The sequence below is a fragment of the Grammomys surdaster genome, unplaced genomic scaffold, assembly GCF_004785775.1.
Source record: "Grammomys surdaster isolate TR1022 unplaced genomic scaffold, NIH_TR_1.0 126906, whole genome shotgun sequence".
Taxonomy (NCBI): Eukaryota; Metazoa; Chordata; class Mammalia; order Rodentia; family Muridae; genus Grammomys; species Grammomys surdaster.
The window spans coordinates 1,051,390-1,073,149 of record NW_021621692.1 but is presented as its reverse complement, the minus strand read 5'-3'; the positions used below and the strand labels follow the sequence as shown (position 1 = coordinate 1,073,149).

At 39.1% G+C, this 21,760-nt stretch overlaps 1 protein-coding gene across 2 annotated transcripts in view; it reads right to left on the bottom strand.

The window, feature by feature from the left end:
• The window catches only part of Cep112 (centrosomal protein 112), a 406,791-nt gene that overhangs the window by 371,019 nt on the left and 14,012 nt on the right, over positions 1 to 21,760 (bottom strand). For both annotated transcript variants that reach the window (XM_028761272.1, XM_028761273.1), the window contains one exon: positions 19,263 to 19,435. In XM_028761272.1, coding sequence (XP_028617105.1) covers positions 19,263 to 19,435 — 173 coding nt within the window. The remainder of the gene's footprint in view (positions 1 to 19,262; positions 19,436 to 21,760) is intronic.

The following is a 21,760-nucleotide window of genomic DNA, read 5'->3' as shown; positions in this document are numbered from 1 at the left end:
AAGTTGTATTTCGGTCTCACCTGAATCTAAGCCCTTATGAATTGCTAGAAAGCACACAGTGTCCACTCATGCAGTCAGCAGTTAGAGCACCAGCTCAGCACAGAACAACTAAATCACCCGAACAGCAGTTTCTCCCAAGGCAGGAGAAAACTGGGACACTTATCTAACACTCTGTCTTGCAGATGGATGCCTAGAGGACTGGATGATGTCGGCACTGACAGGACCAGAACTCTCTAGATGCATGGAGACTCTACTGCTCCAGTTTCATAAGAAGGAAAAGACAAGATTAAGTCTGCTCTTCAAACGTTTTCAGGAGCTTCCCAAAGAACGTGTTTAACCTGTTGTGATGCTACAATGGGATCAAGTAGAACCTACTTGCACAAGAAAAGACACCAATAGAAAATCTACCAAAGCTGGGCCAGGACTCAACTGCTCCAGAAGACCCAAAGTACAGCAACAACATCAATGGAAACAGGAGGTTCTAAGCTCCTGAAAACAAGAAAGAACAAGCAAAACAACCCTCAGGTGGTTATGCATAAGTCAGAAGACACAGCCACAGAAAAGATTGCAATGGTCCCAGAATCTCTCACCAGTTAATTCTTAAAGGTCTCCCATTGTTCAAAGAAATAGTCCAAGGGACTGGAGAGAGGATTATTTTCCACATATACAGAAACCAACAAAAAGTGTTAAGAATTGTGTGCTATGGTCCAAACAAAGGAGGAAATGAATCGCCTGAAGTTAATACTTAAGAAGTAAAAGTCTAAGAATGACCTGCACCCAGTGTGCTGGCTCATAACTATAATCCCAGCCTACTGACAAGAGAACTGCCATGAGTTTGAGGCCAGCCTGCTTAGCCTGGGCCAAGGAAAATGAGACAAAGAAAAAAAAATAAGTCTCTCAAAAATAAAACTGAGAATTTAAATAATTGGATGTGAAATACTTTTAAAGAAAAACAAAAAATGGGGACTAAAGAGCATAACTGAACTAAAAAATTAACTAGAGGGAGGTCTGGAGAGAGCTCAGCAGTGAGGAGCACTTGCTGTTCTATCATGAGGACTGGCGTTTGGTCCTATCACTCATGTAATGAGCCAAAGGCTTATCCACTTATACCAAATAGCAAACTGGGACACTTATTTATATATGAATAAATGCTTAGGCCATAAGCTTGGGCTTGTTCTCCATTAGCTTATAACTTATACAACCCATTTATTCTATTCTATGTCTGCTAACATGGCTGGTTAGATACCTCCCCTGGTTTCATACATCTGACTTCCTCAGAGTGTGGGGTGAAACTTTGATGCCTGACTATATCCAAGAGTTTCTTTCTCTCCCAGATGTCCCACTTTCTAATCCTGTCTTAGCTCGTTGGCCATCAGCTTTTTATTGACAGGTGATGCTACCACACAGTACACAAGAGATTATTCCTACAAAAGGTCCCACAAACAACATTGAATTTCAGTTCCAAGAGATCCAACACTCTCTTCTTAACTTCATATATACATATTCCACCATTCACACTCACGTGCACCTACAGTCTCACACACAGACACACAGTGACACAAACACATACAGCCATACACACAAACTCTTACACACGCATATACACATACACCCACATAAATCAGTAATCTTTATTTTAAAATTAACTAGAGGGCTTTAAAAGCATTCATTATTATAAAGAACACAAAAAAAGAATTAGCAAAACCAAATCAGCACATGTAAAATTATCCAGTGTGAGAACAAAGCTAACAGGGATAGAGGGGGAGTAAAGGAAGCATAAGGAACTGAAAGGATCGCCCATCCAACCACCATGCAATACTCTGTTGAAAAAGAAAAGGCAGAAATAGGCAGCAGGACTACTTGCAAGAGTCGGCCTTCAAAAGGACATCCAGATTTATGTAGCTTGAAGGACTGCAAACAAATCAAATGAAAGAGAGCTACACTGCAGCACATTGTGAATCACACCGTCAAAAGACAAAGAGGGGACCGGAAATAAAAAGAGTAAACTAATAAACAGCTGAGCCTCCACAAGACTTCCAGGAGACATCGCCACAGAACCCTGACAAACCAGGAGAGACTGGGACGATACATCCAAAGGACCAAAAGAGAAAAAAATGGACTACCATGATTTTATGCCCTGCAAAGCTTTGCTCTAAAAATGAAAGCATTTCCCAGCCACAGTCACAAGCTGAAGGAGTGCACTGTCACTAGACCTGATTCAAAAGAAATCCTGCAGGGATTTCTCCAAGTCAAAGGAGAGTACACTAATTAGCAACATGAATAAGCATCTAAGAGTAAAGTCCATTAGTAAGACAATTACACAGGCAAATAAAGATTAGTCCATTAATGTAACTTTAGCATATAAGTCATTTTCAAACTTAGTATAAACATATAAATTTTAAAAATAACTACAAGATACAGTCATTTTTTAATGAAATCTAATGTAAAAAGGTAAAAATGGGGACATTAATAAGATGTGTGGAGGGAATAGGAGTAAAGAGTTCTTGTATTCATCAAACTTGTTATCACAGGCTTAAAATAAACATGTTCCTTCCAACACCTTCCCAGTGGAGGCTTCACCCGTGGGTGGTACTAAATCTGTATGTACTATACTAGTAATAGACACAGCTACTTAGTACTGAGCCATCAAACACACCATATTCTGAACAGAGAGTGTTCGTGTAGAGATGGAACAATGCACAGGATTTCATTGTACAACCTAGAACAATCACAATGTAAAAACATGAAGGCTTTATCTCTGGAATTGTCTATCTAATACCCTCATGCTACAGTTCACTGTGACTGAAACTGTGGAAAGTAAAACTGGGGTTAAATGGACTGCTGTAGCCCATCATAGCTAAAACATGATTTATGCAAGTTGTATAGTAACATAATTTTTAATGTAATAAATATATAAAATATAAATAAAAACAATTCAAGCATACTGCACAACCAAAACAATCAAATCACAAAGAAAGGCACAAAAAGAAGAAATTAAGAAAGGAACTGTAAACCATCAGAAAGCACTTCACAGAACAGCCAAGCTAAAAGCAAAAATGAGAAACTAAGCAATACACACTTTAACCAATGGATCAAAGACAAAATAAGCAAATTTAGAAAACACTGAAACAACTGAAAATTACAACATAATAAGATGTACAAGATGAAGTGAGAACAGCACTACAAAGATACAGCCTTACAAGTCTAAAAAAATGAAGACAAATCAAGTCAACAACCTAAATTTAAACCTTCAAAAATTAGAGAAAAAAAATGAGCCCAAATCCAAATAGGAGAAAATATTAAGATTAGGGCAGAGATAAAAAATAAGGATTATAGAAAAATCAACAACAGCAAGAGTTAATCTTCTGAGATCAACAAAGTGACACACTTAGCTACAAACTCTGAGGTAAAGAGAGGGTTGAACTCAGATACACTGATACTAGTAGAAGAGAGGGTGGGGAAGAGCCTTGAATACTTGGGAACAGGGGAAAAGTTCCTGAACAGAACACCAATGGCATATGCTCTAAGATCAAGAATTGACAAATGGGACTTCATAAAATTGCAAAGTTTCTGTAAGGCAAAGGACACTGTCAATAGGACAAAACGACAACCAACAAATTGGGAAAAGATCTTTACCAATCCTACATCTGATAGAGGGCTAATATCCAATATATACAAAGAACTCAAGAAATTAGACTCCAGACAACCAAATAACCCTATTTAAAAATGGGGTATAGAGCCTAACAAAGAATTTTCAACGGAGGAAACTCGAATGGTCGAGACGCACCTAAAGAAATGTTCAGTATCCTTAGTCGTCAGGGAAATGCAAATCAAAACAACCCTGAGATTCCATCTCACACCAGTCAGAATGGCTAAGATTAAAAACTCAGGTGATAGTAGATGCTGGCGAGGGTGTGGAGAAAGAGGAACACTCCTCCATTGTTGGTGGGACTGCAAGATGGTGCAACCACTTTGGAAATCAGTCTGGCAGTTCCTCAGAAAATTGGACATAGCATTACCTGAGGATCCAGCTATACCACTCCTAGGCATATACCCAGAAGATGCTCGAACATATAACAAGGACATATGCTCAACTATGTTCATAGCAGCCTTATTTATAATAGCCAGGAGCTGGAAAGAACCCAGATGTCCTTCAACTGAGAAATGGATTCAAAAAATGTGGTATATTTATACAATGGAGTATTACTCAGCTATTAAAAACAATGAATTCGAGAGTTTCCTAGGTAAATGGATAGAACTAGAAATTATCATCCTGAGTGAGGTAAGCCAATCACAAAAGAACACACATGGTATTCACTCACTGATTATTGGATGTTAGCCCAGAACCTTAAAATGCCCAAGATGCAACTCACAGGCCACATGAAGCTCATGAAGAAGGAAGACCAAGTGGGGGTGCTTTGGTCCTTCTTAGAAGGAGCAACAAAATACTCAAGGGAGCAAATATGGAGACAAAGTGAGGGACAGAAACTGAAGGAGGGGCTGTCTGAAGACCATTCCACCTGAGTATCCATCCCATGTGCAGTCACCAAAGGTAAATGCTGATGTGGAAGTCAGGAAGTGCATGCTGATAAGAGCCTGATATAGATGTCTCCTCAGAGGTCTGCAAGAGTCTGACATATTCAGAGGCAGATGCTCACAGCTAACCATTGAACTGATCATGGGGTTCCCAATGGAGGAGTTAGAGTGAAGACCGTTAGAGCTGAAAGGGTTTGTGGCCCCATGAGGGGAGCAACAATACCAACCAACCACAGCTCACAGGGTCTAAACCACCAGCCTGGGAGCACTTAGGGAGGGATCCATGGCTTCAGCTGTATATGTAAGAGCGGAGGGCCCTGCTGGGCATAGGTGGAAGAAGAGATCCTTGACCTCATGAAGGCTGGTCGCCCCAGGGGATGGGAATTTGAGGGTGGGGAGGTGGGAGTGGGGGGGTAGGTAGAGGTTACATCCACAGAGAAGAAGGAGGAGAGGTGAGGGGATAGGGGGTTCCAGGGTGGGTGGGGGATGAGGTAAGGGGATAACATATGAAATGTAAATAAAACATCCAATAAAAAAAAAAAAACTTGTTTGACGACACTTAAAAAAAAAAAAAAAAGAGAGGGTTGAACTAAATCAGGAACAAAGGAGGAGATACCATGACTAGTTTATCAGGAATAAGAAAGTTTTCCAGAGAATACTGCTGTCAGTCATATGGCATATTGGATAAAATAATATTAGATAAAACAAAAAACTTCCTGAAAATACACAACCTGCAGAATCTGTATCATGCATCAAGCGGGAAGGGCAGGAGCAATACAAGTTCGAGACCAACCTGGGCCATGCAACAAGCTAAACAATAATGTGGACTGTATTTGCAGCAGCAAGACCCTGTCTGAAAAAAGAATTAAGAGAGAAAAGGAAAAAGGTGAACTTGTTTATAACAGTATCAAAATAGAATATAATATCTAGAAATTAATATGACCAAATAGATATATATCAGAACTATGCAACACTAATGAAAGATACAAATAAATAAAAAAGGTGTTCAATGTTCATGAGCTTCAAAAACCGATGTCGTTAAAAGATTTATACTACTCAAAGCAATACACATCAAAATTTTGATTTTTTTCATAGAAAAATGAAAAATAATCCTAAAATCTATATAGAACCAAGAAGATCACATATAATCAAAGCGATCTGAAGAGAAGCTAGCAAAGCTTGAGGCATAGGACTTTTGGTTTCAAAATACAGGACAAAGCTACAGCAATTCAGATAGTGCGGTTCTAATACTGGAATAATAGGAATTCTAAAAGGAGAAAGCAAAATAGAAACTGATACAATTTTTAGAATATAGTAATGAAATACCATTCTAGATGACATAGAGACCTGGGGATGGTGGATATGCCTGTAATTCCAGAGCTACAAAGCTAAAGCAGGAAAATCACCATGAATTTAAGGCCAGCCTGGGCTACAAAGTTCCAGATCAGTCTCAGCTTAGTGTGAAATCACTCTAGTTTGCTTTTGGTTGCTGTGATAAACACTATAACCAAAAGTAACTTGGGGAGAAAATTTTATTTTATCTCACAGTTCCAGGTCACAGTCCAGTTTTGAGGGACTCAAGGGAGGAACTCAAGGCAGAAACCTGAAGACAAGGACTAAAGCAGCAGCTCTGGAGCACCACCGCTTACAGGCATGCTCCCTGGCTTCTAATCCTTGCTTTCCTATACAGTCCAAGACAGCCTGGGGATGGTGCCAACCATAAAGCTGGGCCTAGATTTACAATCATGAAAATGTGTCAAAGATATGCCTACAGGCCAATCTGATCAAGGGGATAGCCCCACTGAAACTCCCTCAAATAATTCTGGGCTGTATCAACCGGACAGATTAAGTTAACTAGGAGAGAAACACTACAGGAGGTTGGAGGGGGAGATGCACAGAGACACAAAGAAAGACAAAGAGAGACAGAGAAACAGACAGGGACAGAGACAGAGAAAAAGACAGAGACAGAGAGATAGAGAGGAAAGAAAGAAAGAATGATTGCGTAGGGAAGGGAAGCCCAAAGACTGACCTTTGGATGTCACCTTTGCCTGGGATAACCGGGTGGAAACTGAAGGCCTGTCTGGTTTTGATTCCAGAGATAACCAAAAATAGTAAAATCTGACTACTGAGAAGAGGACATCAAAGTCAGTCTCACCAAGAAACCAAACCCTCAGCTGGAGATCTTGCTCTTGAGCAAACATTGCAATGGATATGGCCATGGTGCTGTACGGCTTCTCTGCAGTATACAGAAGAAACTACCTCAGAGTAGATATCCAGCCTCTGGCTCATACAGTCTTCCCACCCCTCTTCCATGATGCTCCCTGAACATCGTCAGAGGCTGTGTTACAGATGTACCCATCGGGGTTAGGACTTGCTCTGTCAGTTGTACTCTGAATTTCATCCAGCTGTGGGTTTCTGGAGGACTTGCCATGTACTGAAAAAAAGAAACTTCCTTGCTGAGGGGTGAGAATTTACACCCAACCTTCCATGCATTCCTTATGTCCTTATATTCCATACCTGTGAGAATAAGGCTATTTAAATGCATCAATATGTCCTCCTCTGGATCCATAACCTTGCCAGCCACAAGAAGAATCTCACAGCCCCCAACCCTACATGAAGAGCTACAGACAGTGGCTTCTAGGAGAGGAGAATCAGTCTTCTCCAAGGAAGAGCCTTTCACAGGTCATTCAGTAACAAGTGGTTAGTCCTAAACATACATACACATACACACACACACATAAGACTCAGCAGTGTATACATATGTGTGTGCACATGTGCATAAATGGGCATATGCATAAAGCAATAATGAAGAGATCATGAATTGGAAGGACATCATGGGAGAAGCTGTGGAAGAGGGAGGAAGAAATTATTTATTTTCAGCACTCATACATGACATTCTAAACAGAAAGTTATAAAACCATGTCAAATGATTAGCAAAAAATATTGCAACAAATGCAGCTGGAGACCCAGCCCAATGTGCAAGACTATGAATCTGAATTCAGATTCCCAGCAGTGGGGCACATTTGTAACTCCAGAGCTAAGAGATGAAGATAAGCAGCGACCCTTATTTCTCTGACCAGCCAGCCAGTCTAGCTGAACTGGTGAGCATCCGGACATCACTGAATCCAGATTCAATGAGAGACAGTGAACACACACAGGCACACGCACACTCGAAGACATTTGTTATCAACCACTCCACTCCCAGGCACACTGTGTACGTGCCAGTGCACACATAAGCAAACATATCATAGCCTCAAAACCCTAACTTTAAACCCAGTTTATGCTGGCTTCATAGCTAAATTGTTATGTCCTTCTTATCTGTGACGGCCATGGAATGAGTAATATGCTAAGATGGCGTACTTCACACTTCTTAAATTTCGTGTCCTTGTACAGTCTCTCCACACTGTATCTGGGTTGGCTTTGTGATTCATTTTCTTAAATAAAACACACCAAACTGAAACTCCACTAGTGCTAGGACTAAGTCTTAAGGTGGCCCTGGAGCATGAAATGCTGCATATCCATGTCAGAAGCCTGAATGCCCTGCTAGGGAGACTAACACATGGGAAGGCCATGTGGAAAAGTGACATGAAAAGGGGAAACTCTGACATGGCAAAATGACCCCAGCCTTCAGAGCTAAGATAGTCTGCCAACCACCAACCATCCCACTACCAAGATGTCAAGTGAAGGACTGAGCTATTTTCAACATTACAGCTCTGTCTAGTCCCTAGATCAGTGCAGGCCAAATCAAAGAGGGAGAGTGGTCCCACTCAGTCCAGTCAGTCAACACATAGACAAAGCAATAAAATCATTGTTCTTTTAATTCTTAAGATGGCCATCACACAGTTATATACCAGTAAGACGGAAACTAGTTCCTAGAAGCAGTTAAATAATTAAAACCTAAAGCAACCAGTCCAGTGGTAGGACAAGTACCTGGCAGAAGCAGGAAAAGTCTATATATACCTTGAAGAAGGCTGGAAGGACATGGAAGAAAATGTATTTAGTGTAGAACAAAAGGCCAATCCACATGGAACGGACAGAAAGCTTGCCTTAATTTGTAAAATAAAAGTTATCTTTAATGAGTTTATATAATACTAGACTAAAGATAATTCCAGGCAAATACTAAAATGCAACTAACTTATTTTAGCTGAGTCAGAAAATGTGAAAAGAAAAATAAAGAAAGGTTCCAATAAGCATATACTAAAGACATTCCCAACACAGGGCTTGTAGTCTTTAAAGCAATTTTTCATTTTCAGTTTCTCACACCAACAAAAGACACCAAAATAAGACTTGGCATTCAGGCAAGGTGTGAGCACTACTCAGATAGGAAGGCAGACTCGCCAGGACAGCCCTATGGTGAGACTGAGAAGGCAGCAGGCGCCCAGCAGACAATGCCCACGCTCGCTCACATGCAGAGTCCTTTCAGAAGGTAAGTGTGTGCTCCACACAGGGATCCACAGGCGTACATGCTCTCTAAAGCTCACTGAGGTTCTCTCTCAAGTATTCCCAGCCAAGACTCAAAGGTGAAAATGACTTCTCTCTTTCTAAGAGAGACTAGATGTGGGTTCGATAGTGTGAACCTGAAAGAAATGCACAGATATCTATGGCCACTGGAGTCCAGAAGGAAAACAAAAGCTTCCAAAAAGGACAAACCAGGAAAATTATTCAACTAGAAACGGGTAACTCAGGGAGCCTAAGGATAACACAGAGCCCAGTGAGAAGAGCCGTGTGCCATGGAGAATTATTCCCTGGTCTTGAAATGTGATGAGAGAACATCTAGCATTTGCCCGTCTAGATTTCAGAACTGTTAGACTCCAGTGACTCCTTTGTGGCTCCCACAAGGTTGCTTGTTAGAAATTTCTGCTGAGGTTTCCTACACATCTCTCATCATTGTATCCTGGGTGTGTGGAAAGGAATGTCTCCAAGAAGTTACAATGTTCAATACATACACAAAAAGATGCTACCAATTCCCAGATGTCTATTAGGGAATATAAATTACAACCACAACAAGATAGATAACATACATAGATTACTACATACCCATAAAAATGGATACCATTACTTACCTAGTACTCCTGGTATAATTCTATATTATAAAAAAACAGCAAATCTTTCCAAACTGTTATATAGATTTAAAGCATTTGTAATCAAAATTCTCAACAGAGGTATGTACAGAAAATAAAGCATGAACTAATTATAAAATGTATACAGAAATGCATACAAGAATTGCCTGAAGGTGCTACTTTGAATAAGAATAAGAATGGGTCCCATAAACCACATATTTGAATGCTTAGTCACCAGGGAACGGCACTATTTAAAAGGATTAGAAGGATTAGGAGGTGGGGCCTTGTTGGAGGAAGTATGTCACTGGGGGTTAAGCTTTGAGGTTTCAAAAGCCCATGCCATATCCAAGCCTAGGCATTCCTTCTCCCTCTCCCCCACCCTCTCCCTCTCCCTCTCCCCTCCCCATCTCCCTCTCCCTCTCCCTCTCCCTCTCCCCCACCCTCTCCCTCTCCCTCTCCCCACCCTCTCCCTCTCCCTCTCCCCCACCCTATCCCTCTCCCCTCCCCATCCCCCTCTCCCTCCCCCTCCTTCTCCCTCTCGTCCTCCCTTCACCTCTGCCTGTAGAGAGGACAAAGCTATCAGCTACTGCTCTAGTACTATGTGTGCCATGCTCCCAACCATGATGATCATGGACTAAATTTCCAATTAATTGTCCCCTTTTCTTTTATAAGAGCTGCCTTGGTCATAGTGTCTTTTCACAGTGACTGAGAATGCAGATAATCCTGAAGAAAAAGGAAAGCTACAATGGTAGTAACAAAATCTCTGCAATTGTTCTAAAACAACACTACTTGAAGCACTATGGCAATTTTACTTTGTCTCCAAGATGATTCTAGATCCTATAAAATTGAGGAAGAAAATCAACATGGACCTGTGGCCTCCACATGCATGCAGACATACATACATGTATGGATACACACATGTGCACACACACACACACACACACACACACATACAAAACACAAGTCTTGTCCATAGCAGCAGGTAGAGCTACAGCTCACCAACAGTGGAGCACATTTCCAGCAGGTAGTAGGACTTGGGTTCAATTCCAAACACTTGAAGCACTATAGCATTAACGCAAAGACAAACAGAAGAATCTACAGGTGAGAAACAACACATACAAGCAAAATTCCTTGATTTCCAAGAAACAGCATTAAGCACAGCAATGAGGGGAAAACAGCTTTAAAAAAATGCTAGATCAATGAAAATCTCTGTGACAACTCAGGGAATTAACTATGACCCCAACCTCATGCATACAGATCAAGTCCAAACAGATCACGTATCTAGATAAAAAAGCAAAACCAAGAAATACCACAGTTAACCATTCCCATGATCTTGGGGGGAAAAAAACTCAAATACAACACAAAAACAGACACAGCAGACACCACTAACAAAACTACACTCCACGATTACTGATCAATGGCCAAAATCAAGCACAGAATGCAAAGTTCAGTTCCTCAACCTCATTTCAAGCATGTAACAGCCATAGTGAGAAACACACACAGCATTGGAAACACAGCTACAGAACATTACCACTGTTAGCAAAACAAAACATCTATTGGCCACAGCTACAATCAAATGCATCTTTACCCAAACTCTTAAATGAATATTTCTTTATTAATAATACTTAAGAGCCTCCACTATGTGAATCTTAGTCACAATGATGCCAACAGTCACAGATTCTCTAAGAAAAAAAGCTCCCTGCCATGTCCCTACTGCCAAATCAGGCAGCAAGGTATTTAGTGTGTCATCTGCACATAGAATAGAGTTTGACAAAGCAAAAGATCCCACTGCTATTTGGGGGTAACACAGTCTAAAAAATCAAATTAATAATCTTCAAATTAAAAAAAAAAGTTCAAATAGATCAAGCAGTCAAGAGAGCAGGTTTTCATTGTACTCCACCACCCTCTGCTGGCTGTGCTAGTGAGCTGCATGTGCAAAGGAAATCCTAGCTACACTGGGAGACCTTTTTAAAGGGCACAGAGAATATCAGCTTTCTACCACAATACATTCCTGAAAACCACATATGAAGAGGATCATTGTAAAGCAAAGCACATTTTCCATAAAGACAGACTATGACTATATTCCTCATTCCAAACTAAAAGCTACCATCAAACAGGCCATGGGAAACCCTCATGAAAGCAAACACGCAAAAACTATAGTCCCTTGTAATCATTTAAAGCAGGGTAATTATTCTCCGAGCCCTTTCTTATAAGCATGAATACATATATCACTTAGCTGACCCAATAAAAGTTAAAAGATAAGTTCCAATTGATATAGAATTAACCTAAATTTCATATGTTGAAATGTATGCATACCATGTTTCAACAAACCTAGAATTTTTAAATAATCTAGACTCTTTATAAAATGATAAAGAAATCTAAAGAAATACATTTTCCTACCAATAAATTGAACTCATCTACAACAAGCAGAAGTGATATGCTTCCTCCACTGTGGAATAGAGTCCAGAGGCCAGAATTTATTAAACTTTAATCCCCTTCATCTCTGTCTTAGGGTTACAATTGCTGTGGTGAAACAAAACACCATAACCAAAGAAACATGCAGAGGAAAAGGTTTGTTCTATTCAGCTCACACTTCCACATCACTGTTCATCATCAAAGGCAGTCACGACAGAGACTCAAGCAGAGCAGAAACCTGGAGGCAGGAGCTGATGCAGAGGTCATGGAGGAGTGCTGCTTACTGGCTTGCTCCTCATACTTGCTCAGACTGCTTTCTTATAGAATACAAGACCACCAGCATAGGGAAGGCACCACACACATGGACTGGGCCCTCCCCCATCAATCACTAATTAAGGAAATGTCCTCTACTATAGAGGCATTTTCTCAGTTGAGATGCTTTCCTTTCAGATGACTTTAGCTAGTGTCAAGTTGGTATGAAACTATCTATCCAGTGCACTCTCTAACATTTTGTTCCAGCTTTTAATTGCAAAACTTTAAATAATGTAATAATATTTTAATTGAGTGATTTGTCTTCATACAAGTATAAAGTATTTTATTCTAAAAAGCCAGAAATAAGGCTGATGGTAAATTTCATCCTGTACAAATCTGACAGTTTCTGTGTGTATCCCTACCACCACATAAAAGCCTGGAGAAGCACTGAAATGCCAGAGTTTTGGAGGCATAAGTAGACAGATCTCAGGATCATACAAGACAGCCAGCCTAGCCAAGCAGTGAGCTCCAGGTTCACCAAGAGACCCTAGTTTAGTGAGAAACTCTGTCTCAAAAAATAAAGTAGAAAATGGTTGAGAAAGACCCAGAATCCATCTCTGGCCTCCACCTGCACAAACACACATATGCACACACCACATAAACATGTGCATACATACACACACACGAACACACACACACACACACACACACACAAAGCCAGCAATGGTAACACCCAACTTTTGATTAAACTCTCCAATAAAAAATAAGTGGTATTAAATAGGTATTCTTTTCCATCTTGTTCTATCCCAGATTCCAAGTAAGCATTGGAGACAAACTATCAGATAACATCATATTTCACTGGGAAATTACAGAAATAATAATACTCTTTATTTAGTTTCAAAGTCTCTTTCATAGAATTGTAAGAATGCAACCTGTTTGCTTTAAATTCTGCCTTTGAGATAGAACATGAGAAAAAATACAGAAATGCCCGGGCAGTGGTGGCACACGCCTATAATCCCAGCACTTGGGAGGCAGAGGCAGGCAGATTTCTGAGTTTGAGGCCAGCCTGGTCTACAGAGTGAGTTCCAGGACAGCCAGGGCTACACAGAGGAACCCTGTCTCAACGCCTCCCCCCCAAAAAAATACAGAAATGACATGAAGTAGTATCTACACATTACCTACACAGCTGCAAATGTATCTACAGCACAGTGCACCACACTGTGCTCCTTGTATCCTAAAAAGTGGGCTAATTCCCTTGAACAAACATGCCTACAAATCATCTCTTAAATTCCCCAGTTTGGGGGACTGGGACGCAGAACAGTTAGTGGGGTGCTTGTTTAGCCTGCAGGAGGCTTTGGGTTTGATCCCCAGGACCACTGAAGTCCACAGGCACACACCTGAAACCGGGAGGCAAAAGCAAAAAGATCAGAAGCTCAAGCTCATTCTTGCTACTTGGGAAGTTCAAGGCCAGTCCTTGACACATGAGCACCTGTCTCAAAAACAAACAACAATAAGAACCACAACAACCTCTTTTAATTTTGTGCTGTTACAAATAGAACCTTTCCACCTGAGTATCAATTTACCTTTTTTGGAGAATACAAGCAGACTTCTAGAAGCTGAAAACAGTCAATGACTAGTAGATTTGAGACTCCTTCAGAAGGACAGTCAAACTATGACAAGTGACACTGTGAACTGTGACAATAGCAACCGCCATGCCACCAATGGGAGTAGGCACAGTTGATACTCAGTAATTCCCGTGCTGAAGGTGCCATGTGTATTGTTTCACTTTGTCCTGACACTGAGTTCCACAACTTGAGCTTACAACATGATGACACTTGGGTTTACAGAAATTAAGTAATTCACCTGAGGACAGATGGCTGCCAAGTTATCAGAAGTAGGATTTGAACCAAAGCAAACGTGAAAACAACAAAGGACAAAGAAATTCGTTCAGATTTCTGGGTGAGCACAGAGTAAATTGCAGACAAAAAGGCTGGAGAGGTGGCTCAGCAGTTAAGAGCACAGGCTGCTCTTCCAAAGGACACAGGTTCAATTCCCAGAACCTACATAGCAGCTCTTAACCACACCTAACTATAGTCTCTGGGAACCTAACTGGGGACCTCATCTGGCCTCTCTAGACACTACATGCACACTGCACATAAGATATGCATGCAAGCACAACACCCATGCACATAATACTACAGGAATACTAACGTGTTTTCAAAAATGAAGTTCCTACGTTTTCTGCCTAAGCTACTTATAGATAAGAGTATCCTAGAAACACAACCCATTCCAATACCAGACACATGCTGGGAAAGCCCTGTGAGCTCCTGAGGCTGCTACTACTACCACAGATACAAAAAAATAAAAAATAAATGATGCTGTCAACCTCCCAGGCTTACAGAGAGAAACAAACCAGATAATTAAAAATCATGTCCAGAATAATACCTAAAATAAACTGAGCACTCCAAGAATGGTACAAATGGCTTCACTTAGCTTTCCTGCTTTAACAAACTAGAAAACAAGTGTAATTCACAATATATGGAATGCTTGTTCATCAGGAAATTTTGTTTAAATTCTTTTGTTTAAATCTACATACAGATTTGTTACATCTACAGACATGTTTGTTATCTGGTTAAATGTATTAATTTCAGCACCAATATTAAAAATTTGTATGCCCAAACATCTTAAAAAGCTTAGTATTGTAGAAGGCAATACAACTGTATTATGTTAACATGTATACAAAAAAAATGCTTTTGTCTCTATACTCCAGGCATGTCCTATTCACTAAAAGTAATGTCCAGTAATTTTACACACACACACAGTATCTTTAAAACACTTCTATATACAAGTGTTTTATACCACTATGCACTTTTTAGAACTTTATATATCTTAAGTATCTTCCCAAGATAGCCCATATACACTATTTTAAACCACCATACAAGATATTAAATCAACAAATAATCCTACCAATAGAGCAATTCATCTTCTAGGAGTCCATTATAGTCTAAAACACCTGAAAGTGTGTACGTCTATCCTTGATACTATAACTGATGAACTGATATCTTTAAGAGCCGGGCCAAACTAACAGCTAAAGTTGTTTACCTCCTTAGTATCTCATGGAAATCATACTTTAAAACCCCAACCACTATCCCAACATTTGTATTTTAATTCATACCTATGTGTTCATTCTCCTTTGCTCTTCCTGACTCCTGAGCAAAACCTGGGCCTCTCCACACAGCCCTGCAGGACATGGAACTTCCTCTTAGAATCGGAGTGACCTAAGTGACTCTAAGTGACCAACGTCTTCGAAGGTAGTTGTCTCCACATCACCTTAGTATACTTGATTAAAACAAAGCCCAGGCATATTTTAACCCAAGATACACAATAAGCTAGGCATTAAGGTGTGAGCCGAAGAGTTCTATATAACAATAAAGAATGGAATGCACTATACTTCTTAAAAACTATGTGTTAGTGATTTTGAGACCTAAGTAAAAAAAGAGAAAGTTACAGAACAGCCCTAACACTTTGTAACTTCTTACTCCCATGGGTGCAGACATGAGGTATCCATTAGAGAATAGCATGTGCCAAACTGTCTCTGGATTATCTCACATGAGGAAAGTATGAAAGAAAGAACATAAAACACCTTGGCTTTACATTCTGCATACTCTACACTGCACCTTCCACAAGTATTCACAGCTTTCTACACTAAGATAAAGTCTGCATCCGTCGTGTATGGTTACACAAGACTATCAATAACTGAGGAATTTTAAATACTATGCACATATTTTCTCATACTTCTGTGGAAGTCTAGGAACATCTGGGTAGGTCCTCTGCTTGTGACTTCATAAGCCTTCAACCATAATTTGCTGAGAGCTATGTTTTCATTTGAAGACTCAACTACAGAAAGATCCTCTTCCCTGTTCCCATGATCCTCAGCATTCAGTTCCCTGTGGCTACATGAATCACAAAGGCTACTACTTCAAAGTCAACAAAGGCTATGGCAGTAAGACCATGTTGACACACAAGGCAATCACAGAAATGACATCACCATTGCCACACTCTATTGGTTAGAAGCAAGTCACAGGCCCTGCCCATGTCCATGAGGAGGAAATTATACAAAGAAATATCAGGAATCAAGTTCTGAGGACTACCTTAATGACAACTCATCCTAAAAACAAGGTGATTATCAGACATCAATGTCTAGGAGCTCCTTGGAAACATCTTATAGTCATAATCAACTAAAGTCAAACACAATTACAATATTTCTTTGTCAAGATTAATCCCAGATACTAAACACAAATATGTAATAGCAAAATTTTGATAATAATGCCATTTACATCCATGGGTCTTAAAAGAAAACATGGATAATAATGTGAATGTAAACCAAGAAATATGGAGAAAAAAAGCAAGCAAAGGAGAACCTGAGGAGTGACTTACTGGAGCTTTTGGTGTACAATGCTAAATATACTAATGCTAGCTGCATTTGGGGGCACAAAAAGGAAGTATGATAATAAGAGGCAGAATGTGGCCTCGTAATCCTTCTAGGGAGTATGAAGCAAGGCTGTTACAGCCCACAAAAGAATAAAGGTAAAGGAAGGTGTCATCTCTCCTGAATAGGGATCCTAACAAAAAGGCTTCAAAAGGACTCTGCATCTTTAATAATATAAAAAGGCTAGGGCACAAACAGCATAATCTAAAATGCCATTAGAAATGCTTCCCATACAAAAAGGTCTAAGTAAAGCAGGGTTTTATAAAGTGATCAAAAAAGAAACACTAAGGGGGAAAATCTTTTAAGATTAAAGAGGTTTTTCAAAGGACAAGTTGAAGTGGCTGTAAAATTTATGAGGCAGCATTAAACTTCAGTTCTAAGTAACAATAAATTATTCACTATAAAAAACATACATGTGTCAAATATTATAAGCCTCTTAAACTTTTTAAAACAATTTCTTACAGAAGTTATTAGATGTAGTAGGCCAACATTAACAGACACCAACTTCTTCGTTAGCACAGTATGACCACTCAGAGAAAAGGAGCAGCCTTAGCTGGAGGAGTGAAAGTGAATTCGGGGCCTGGTGGGCTCCTCAGTTCCACAGTGAACTGAGGCACACATGAAGTCAGCCTTCAAAACAATCTTTGTAACTTTAGCCAAAATAAGTATTTAAATGTCTATGTTAATTAATAAGTTTTTAAATTGTCTCCATGCATGCAAAATGACAAATACCTGTTAGGTAATATTTGTGTGGATTAAAGCTTAAATAAAATTTAAATGTTATCGAAAAACCAAAAAACAAAAAAATTAAATGTTAAAATAAATCAAGCCATGATTATTAAAGAAGTACAAAATACTGAGAAGTGCCCTATGACCCTAAGTGACCATCAGCCTCATGACACTGGCCTTTCAGCACATCCTTTCTGGCTCCTTCAGTGCTGTGTGTCACAGTGTGTATAGATATCTTTATATTGCATGGCTATGTGTCCTCCATCATTTTTTAAAGTCTATCACACTACAGTAATAGAGTAACCAATTATAACTACTTATCTATAATGTATGATCCCATAGCTAGCTTACAAAATGATTACCAGGTTTTTAGATTTTTAGGAGGAGTAAAAAACTGATTGCTAATTTTGACAGATCCAAAAAAAAATCTTGAAGACACTACTCTTCCTTCATTGCTTCTCCATTATCATTTGTTTCATTTTTCTAATAAAATTATTCCAAGGATTCCTTGTGTTCAACTGTTCTTCCCTTTCATAACATCTCAAGTCTCAAAGACATACAACCAGACAACATCTACAATGGATGCACTTCCAATTACAAATAACATTTTCACATTTAATAAGAAATAAACCAAAGAAATTATAGTGGACAAGAAAGTCTGCTTTGTTAACAGAAACAAATTTATAAAATTAAAATTATCAAGAGAATGGCCAGAAGTGAAATATAAAGTGTGGTACATGTTAACTGACACTGTCCAATATTTTTAACATTTCAAGAAACTCCAATGTCAACAGGAAAAATCAAAATTTAATAAAAACCAAAATTTAAATCTCTCCCTCTTAAAGGCCAAAAATTACACTGCAATAATAACAGACTTTTGATACATTTTTATAACTTAGAAGTTTATTTTTATTTGTATGAAAAATCCTACATAGGCTTAGTACTCTACTAAAAAGGCAGTTGAATGGGTCCCATTTATATTCTTAGTTCATTAAAAGAAAATTGTGAGCACCACTCAGGGGTGTGTGGAAGGAGAGGTGTTTATGCAGAAGATGCAATATATCCATCTGTATGCCGAATGTTACATTTTGTTTATAATGTTGTCCTAAAGGAAAACATGTAGTTGTTGTGATGGTTAGAACATGCTTGGCCCAGGGAGTGGCACTATTAGAAGATGTGGCCTTGTTGGAGGAAGTGTGTCACTATTGGGATAGGCTTTGATACCCTTCTCCTAGCCATGTGGGAGCCAGTCTTCTCCTGCCTGCCTTCAGATGAAGATGTAGAACTCTCAACTCCTCCTGCACCATGCCTGCCTGAATGCTGCCACGCTTCCCACCACGGTGATAATGGACTGAACTCTGAACCTGTAAGCCAGTACCAATGAAATGTTGTCCTTATGAGAGTTGCCTTGGTCATAGTGTCTGTTCACAGCAGTAAAACCCTAACTAAGACATCTGTTTTACTTAAGATTCTCAGGAACACTTTCCAAACAACAAAATACATACATACATACACACACACACACATACTCACACACACGGAGGTGGGGAGGCGAAGGGGGACAGACATTCAGTAAATGGCTTAAAATGTAGTATAATCTTAACTATGTAGTAAATTTTAAAGCCTGTTTTTTTTAACCTACCTAACATCTACTCAACATTAGTGAAAGTATAAAGTAAACCAAATCCTTATTATTAAACAGAAAAAAAGCTTCAATATATGAGCCAGCTGCAAAAAAAGAGTAAGTTTTTAAAAACTTAAAACATGATGTCTTGGCATACCTGTGGGCATCACTTGCTGACAGCACTAGCGTGTTATCCTCTCCAGAAGAACACTGCCATGAGTCACTTAATCTCTGCTCGCCTGTCTCCAGCTCACCCATTACCCAGTCAGGTAACTTCTCTGGGCTTGAATCTTTAAGTTGTGCTGGATTTGGTTCATCAAAATAGATGGACTGGTTTTTAAATATCAGAGAAATCATTCTTACAAAATGTGCTATAAAGAAAACACTTAAAGTTTCCATCTATTTTTAAGTTTGTCAAAAGCTCCTCAAATATTCAATTCAAATTCAATGACAGACAAATATATAAAAGTTATAATTCAATATATAATAAATTATGAAATATTAAAATAAGATGGTTAGCATATTTACATTTCAGTTATGTTCTACTATAGAAAAAACCTAATGAACAGAAAAATTACCAAGCAGATAAATCCGGGAATAATTATTTCTTTAAGAACTTGCTATTCGATTTACAGCAGTGTTTCTCAACCTTCCTAATGCCGTGACCCCTTAATACAGTTCCTCATGTTGTGGTGACCCCCAACAATAAAATTATTTTGTTGCCACTTCATAACTGTAATTTTTCTACTGTTATGAATCACAATGTAAATATTTTTGGAAACAGGTTTACTAAACGGATCATGACCCACATGTTGAGCACCACTGCTTTACAGTTAAATGGAAAGCTTTTAAAATTATGTCCTACTCTTTTGATTCCTGTAACAATCAATTAATCTGCACATGTGAACACATATATACATGAAATCAGTATTTGGAGTGGCCACAATTAATGTGCCAGAAATTAAAACTAAATTAATAATCCCTCAGTGAGGTGGGAACTACAAAATCAGAAGCATGGGATTTGGTTCCAACCACACTAGAAGGTTTGGGAGGCCAAGACAAAGCTCCAGGCCTTCTTATTATCATCTGTAAAATAAAGTCCTTCCCTACAAGTCTATGAAATTGATGGTAAATGAAAAAATATGACACAATATATTCATATCTTGACATGTGATATGCTACAGAAAATATTCCATTTTAGACACGGAGATGACATAGCCCACTAGTTTGAATGAGTCAGGCTGCATAATATGCTCCTGAAGAAAACTCTGCTTGAGTAACAATTAACTAAGTCTACACAGAAATCTTCAAGGGGCTACTCTTCAGAAAATAGTGACACATGTTCCCCTTATTGTAAATACAATGGAGGATGATCTCGCCTTTAGGGAGATATGGTTTTCTTGCTTGCATATTGCTACTCTTTCCATTGTTTGAATTATCTACAATAAACCATGGTTTGATACAGTAAATGAAAAATTCCACAAATAAGTTTTAAAGTGAGTGTTAGTCTAAGTTGTAATAAACTCTCATAGACTCTAATACACTATCTCCAACAAGATCTTTTTGCATAAAATATACTGTTATGCTTGCTAGTTCTATGCTGATTTGATACAAGTTAGAGTTAGTTAGGAAGATAAAACTCACTTGAGACTGGCCCATCAGCAAGCCTGAAGGGCTCTTTCTTGACGGGTGATAGATGTGGAAGGTACTGTAGGCAATACCACTCCTATGGTTCTGGGTACTATAAGAAAGCAAACTGAGGGCTAGAGAGATGGCTCAGCAGTTAAGAGCACTGGCTGCTCTTCCAGAGGTCCTGAGTTCAATTCCCAGCAACCACATGGTGGCTCACAATCATCTGTAATGGGATCCAATGCCCTCTTCTGGTGTGTCTGAAGATAGCTACAGTGTACTCATATGAAAGAAAGAAAGAAAGAAAGAAAGAAAGAAAGAAAGAAAGAAAGAAAGAAAGAAAGAAAGGAAGGAAGGAAGGAAGGAAGGAAGGAAGGAAGGAAGGAAGGAAGGAAGGAAGGAAGGAAGGAAGGAAGGAATCAGACTGAACAAGCCATGAGGAGCAAGCCAGTACGCAGCATACCTCCATTGCATCGGCTCTACCTCCAGGTTCCTGCCCTGACCTTACTCAATGATAGACTGTGATGTGAAAAAGTAAGCAAAATAAACACTTTCCTCCCGAAGTTACATATAGTCATAATGTGTTATCACAGCAATAGAAACCCTGACTAAGACAAAATCTACTCATAGCCATTTAGTAGCTGTCTTGGATGTTAGTACCATACAGTACGAACAATGTACAGTACAAATCATTGCATTCTATCTGCTGTTTTGGGAACCTTGAGGGGCAGGTAAAAGCATCACAGATACTAGGGAGACTGATGTACTCATTCTAATGTCTAATCAAATACATAGAGTCAACTATTTTCCCCACTACTGATGATCTTGGCATAAGCAAAATATATGTTACTCCTTTTACAATAGACAATAGCATTAAAAGTTTTTGCATTCCGCCACCAACAAGAGGAATTATTCTCTAGTGTACAGCAAGCTGTCACTAGAGTTTATTTAGTAAATTGCTAAAATGTAGACATTCTATATAATAATTTTGAAGTTCATAAATTTACATAATATATTTAGTCATAT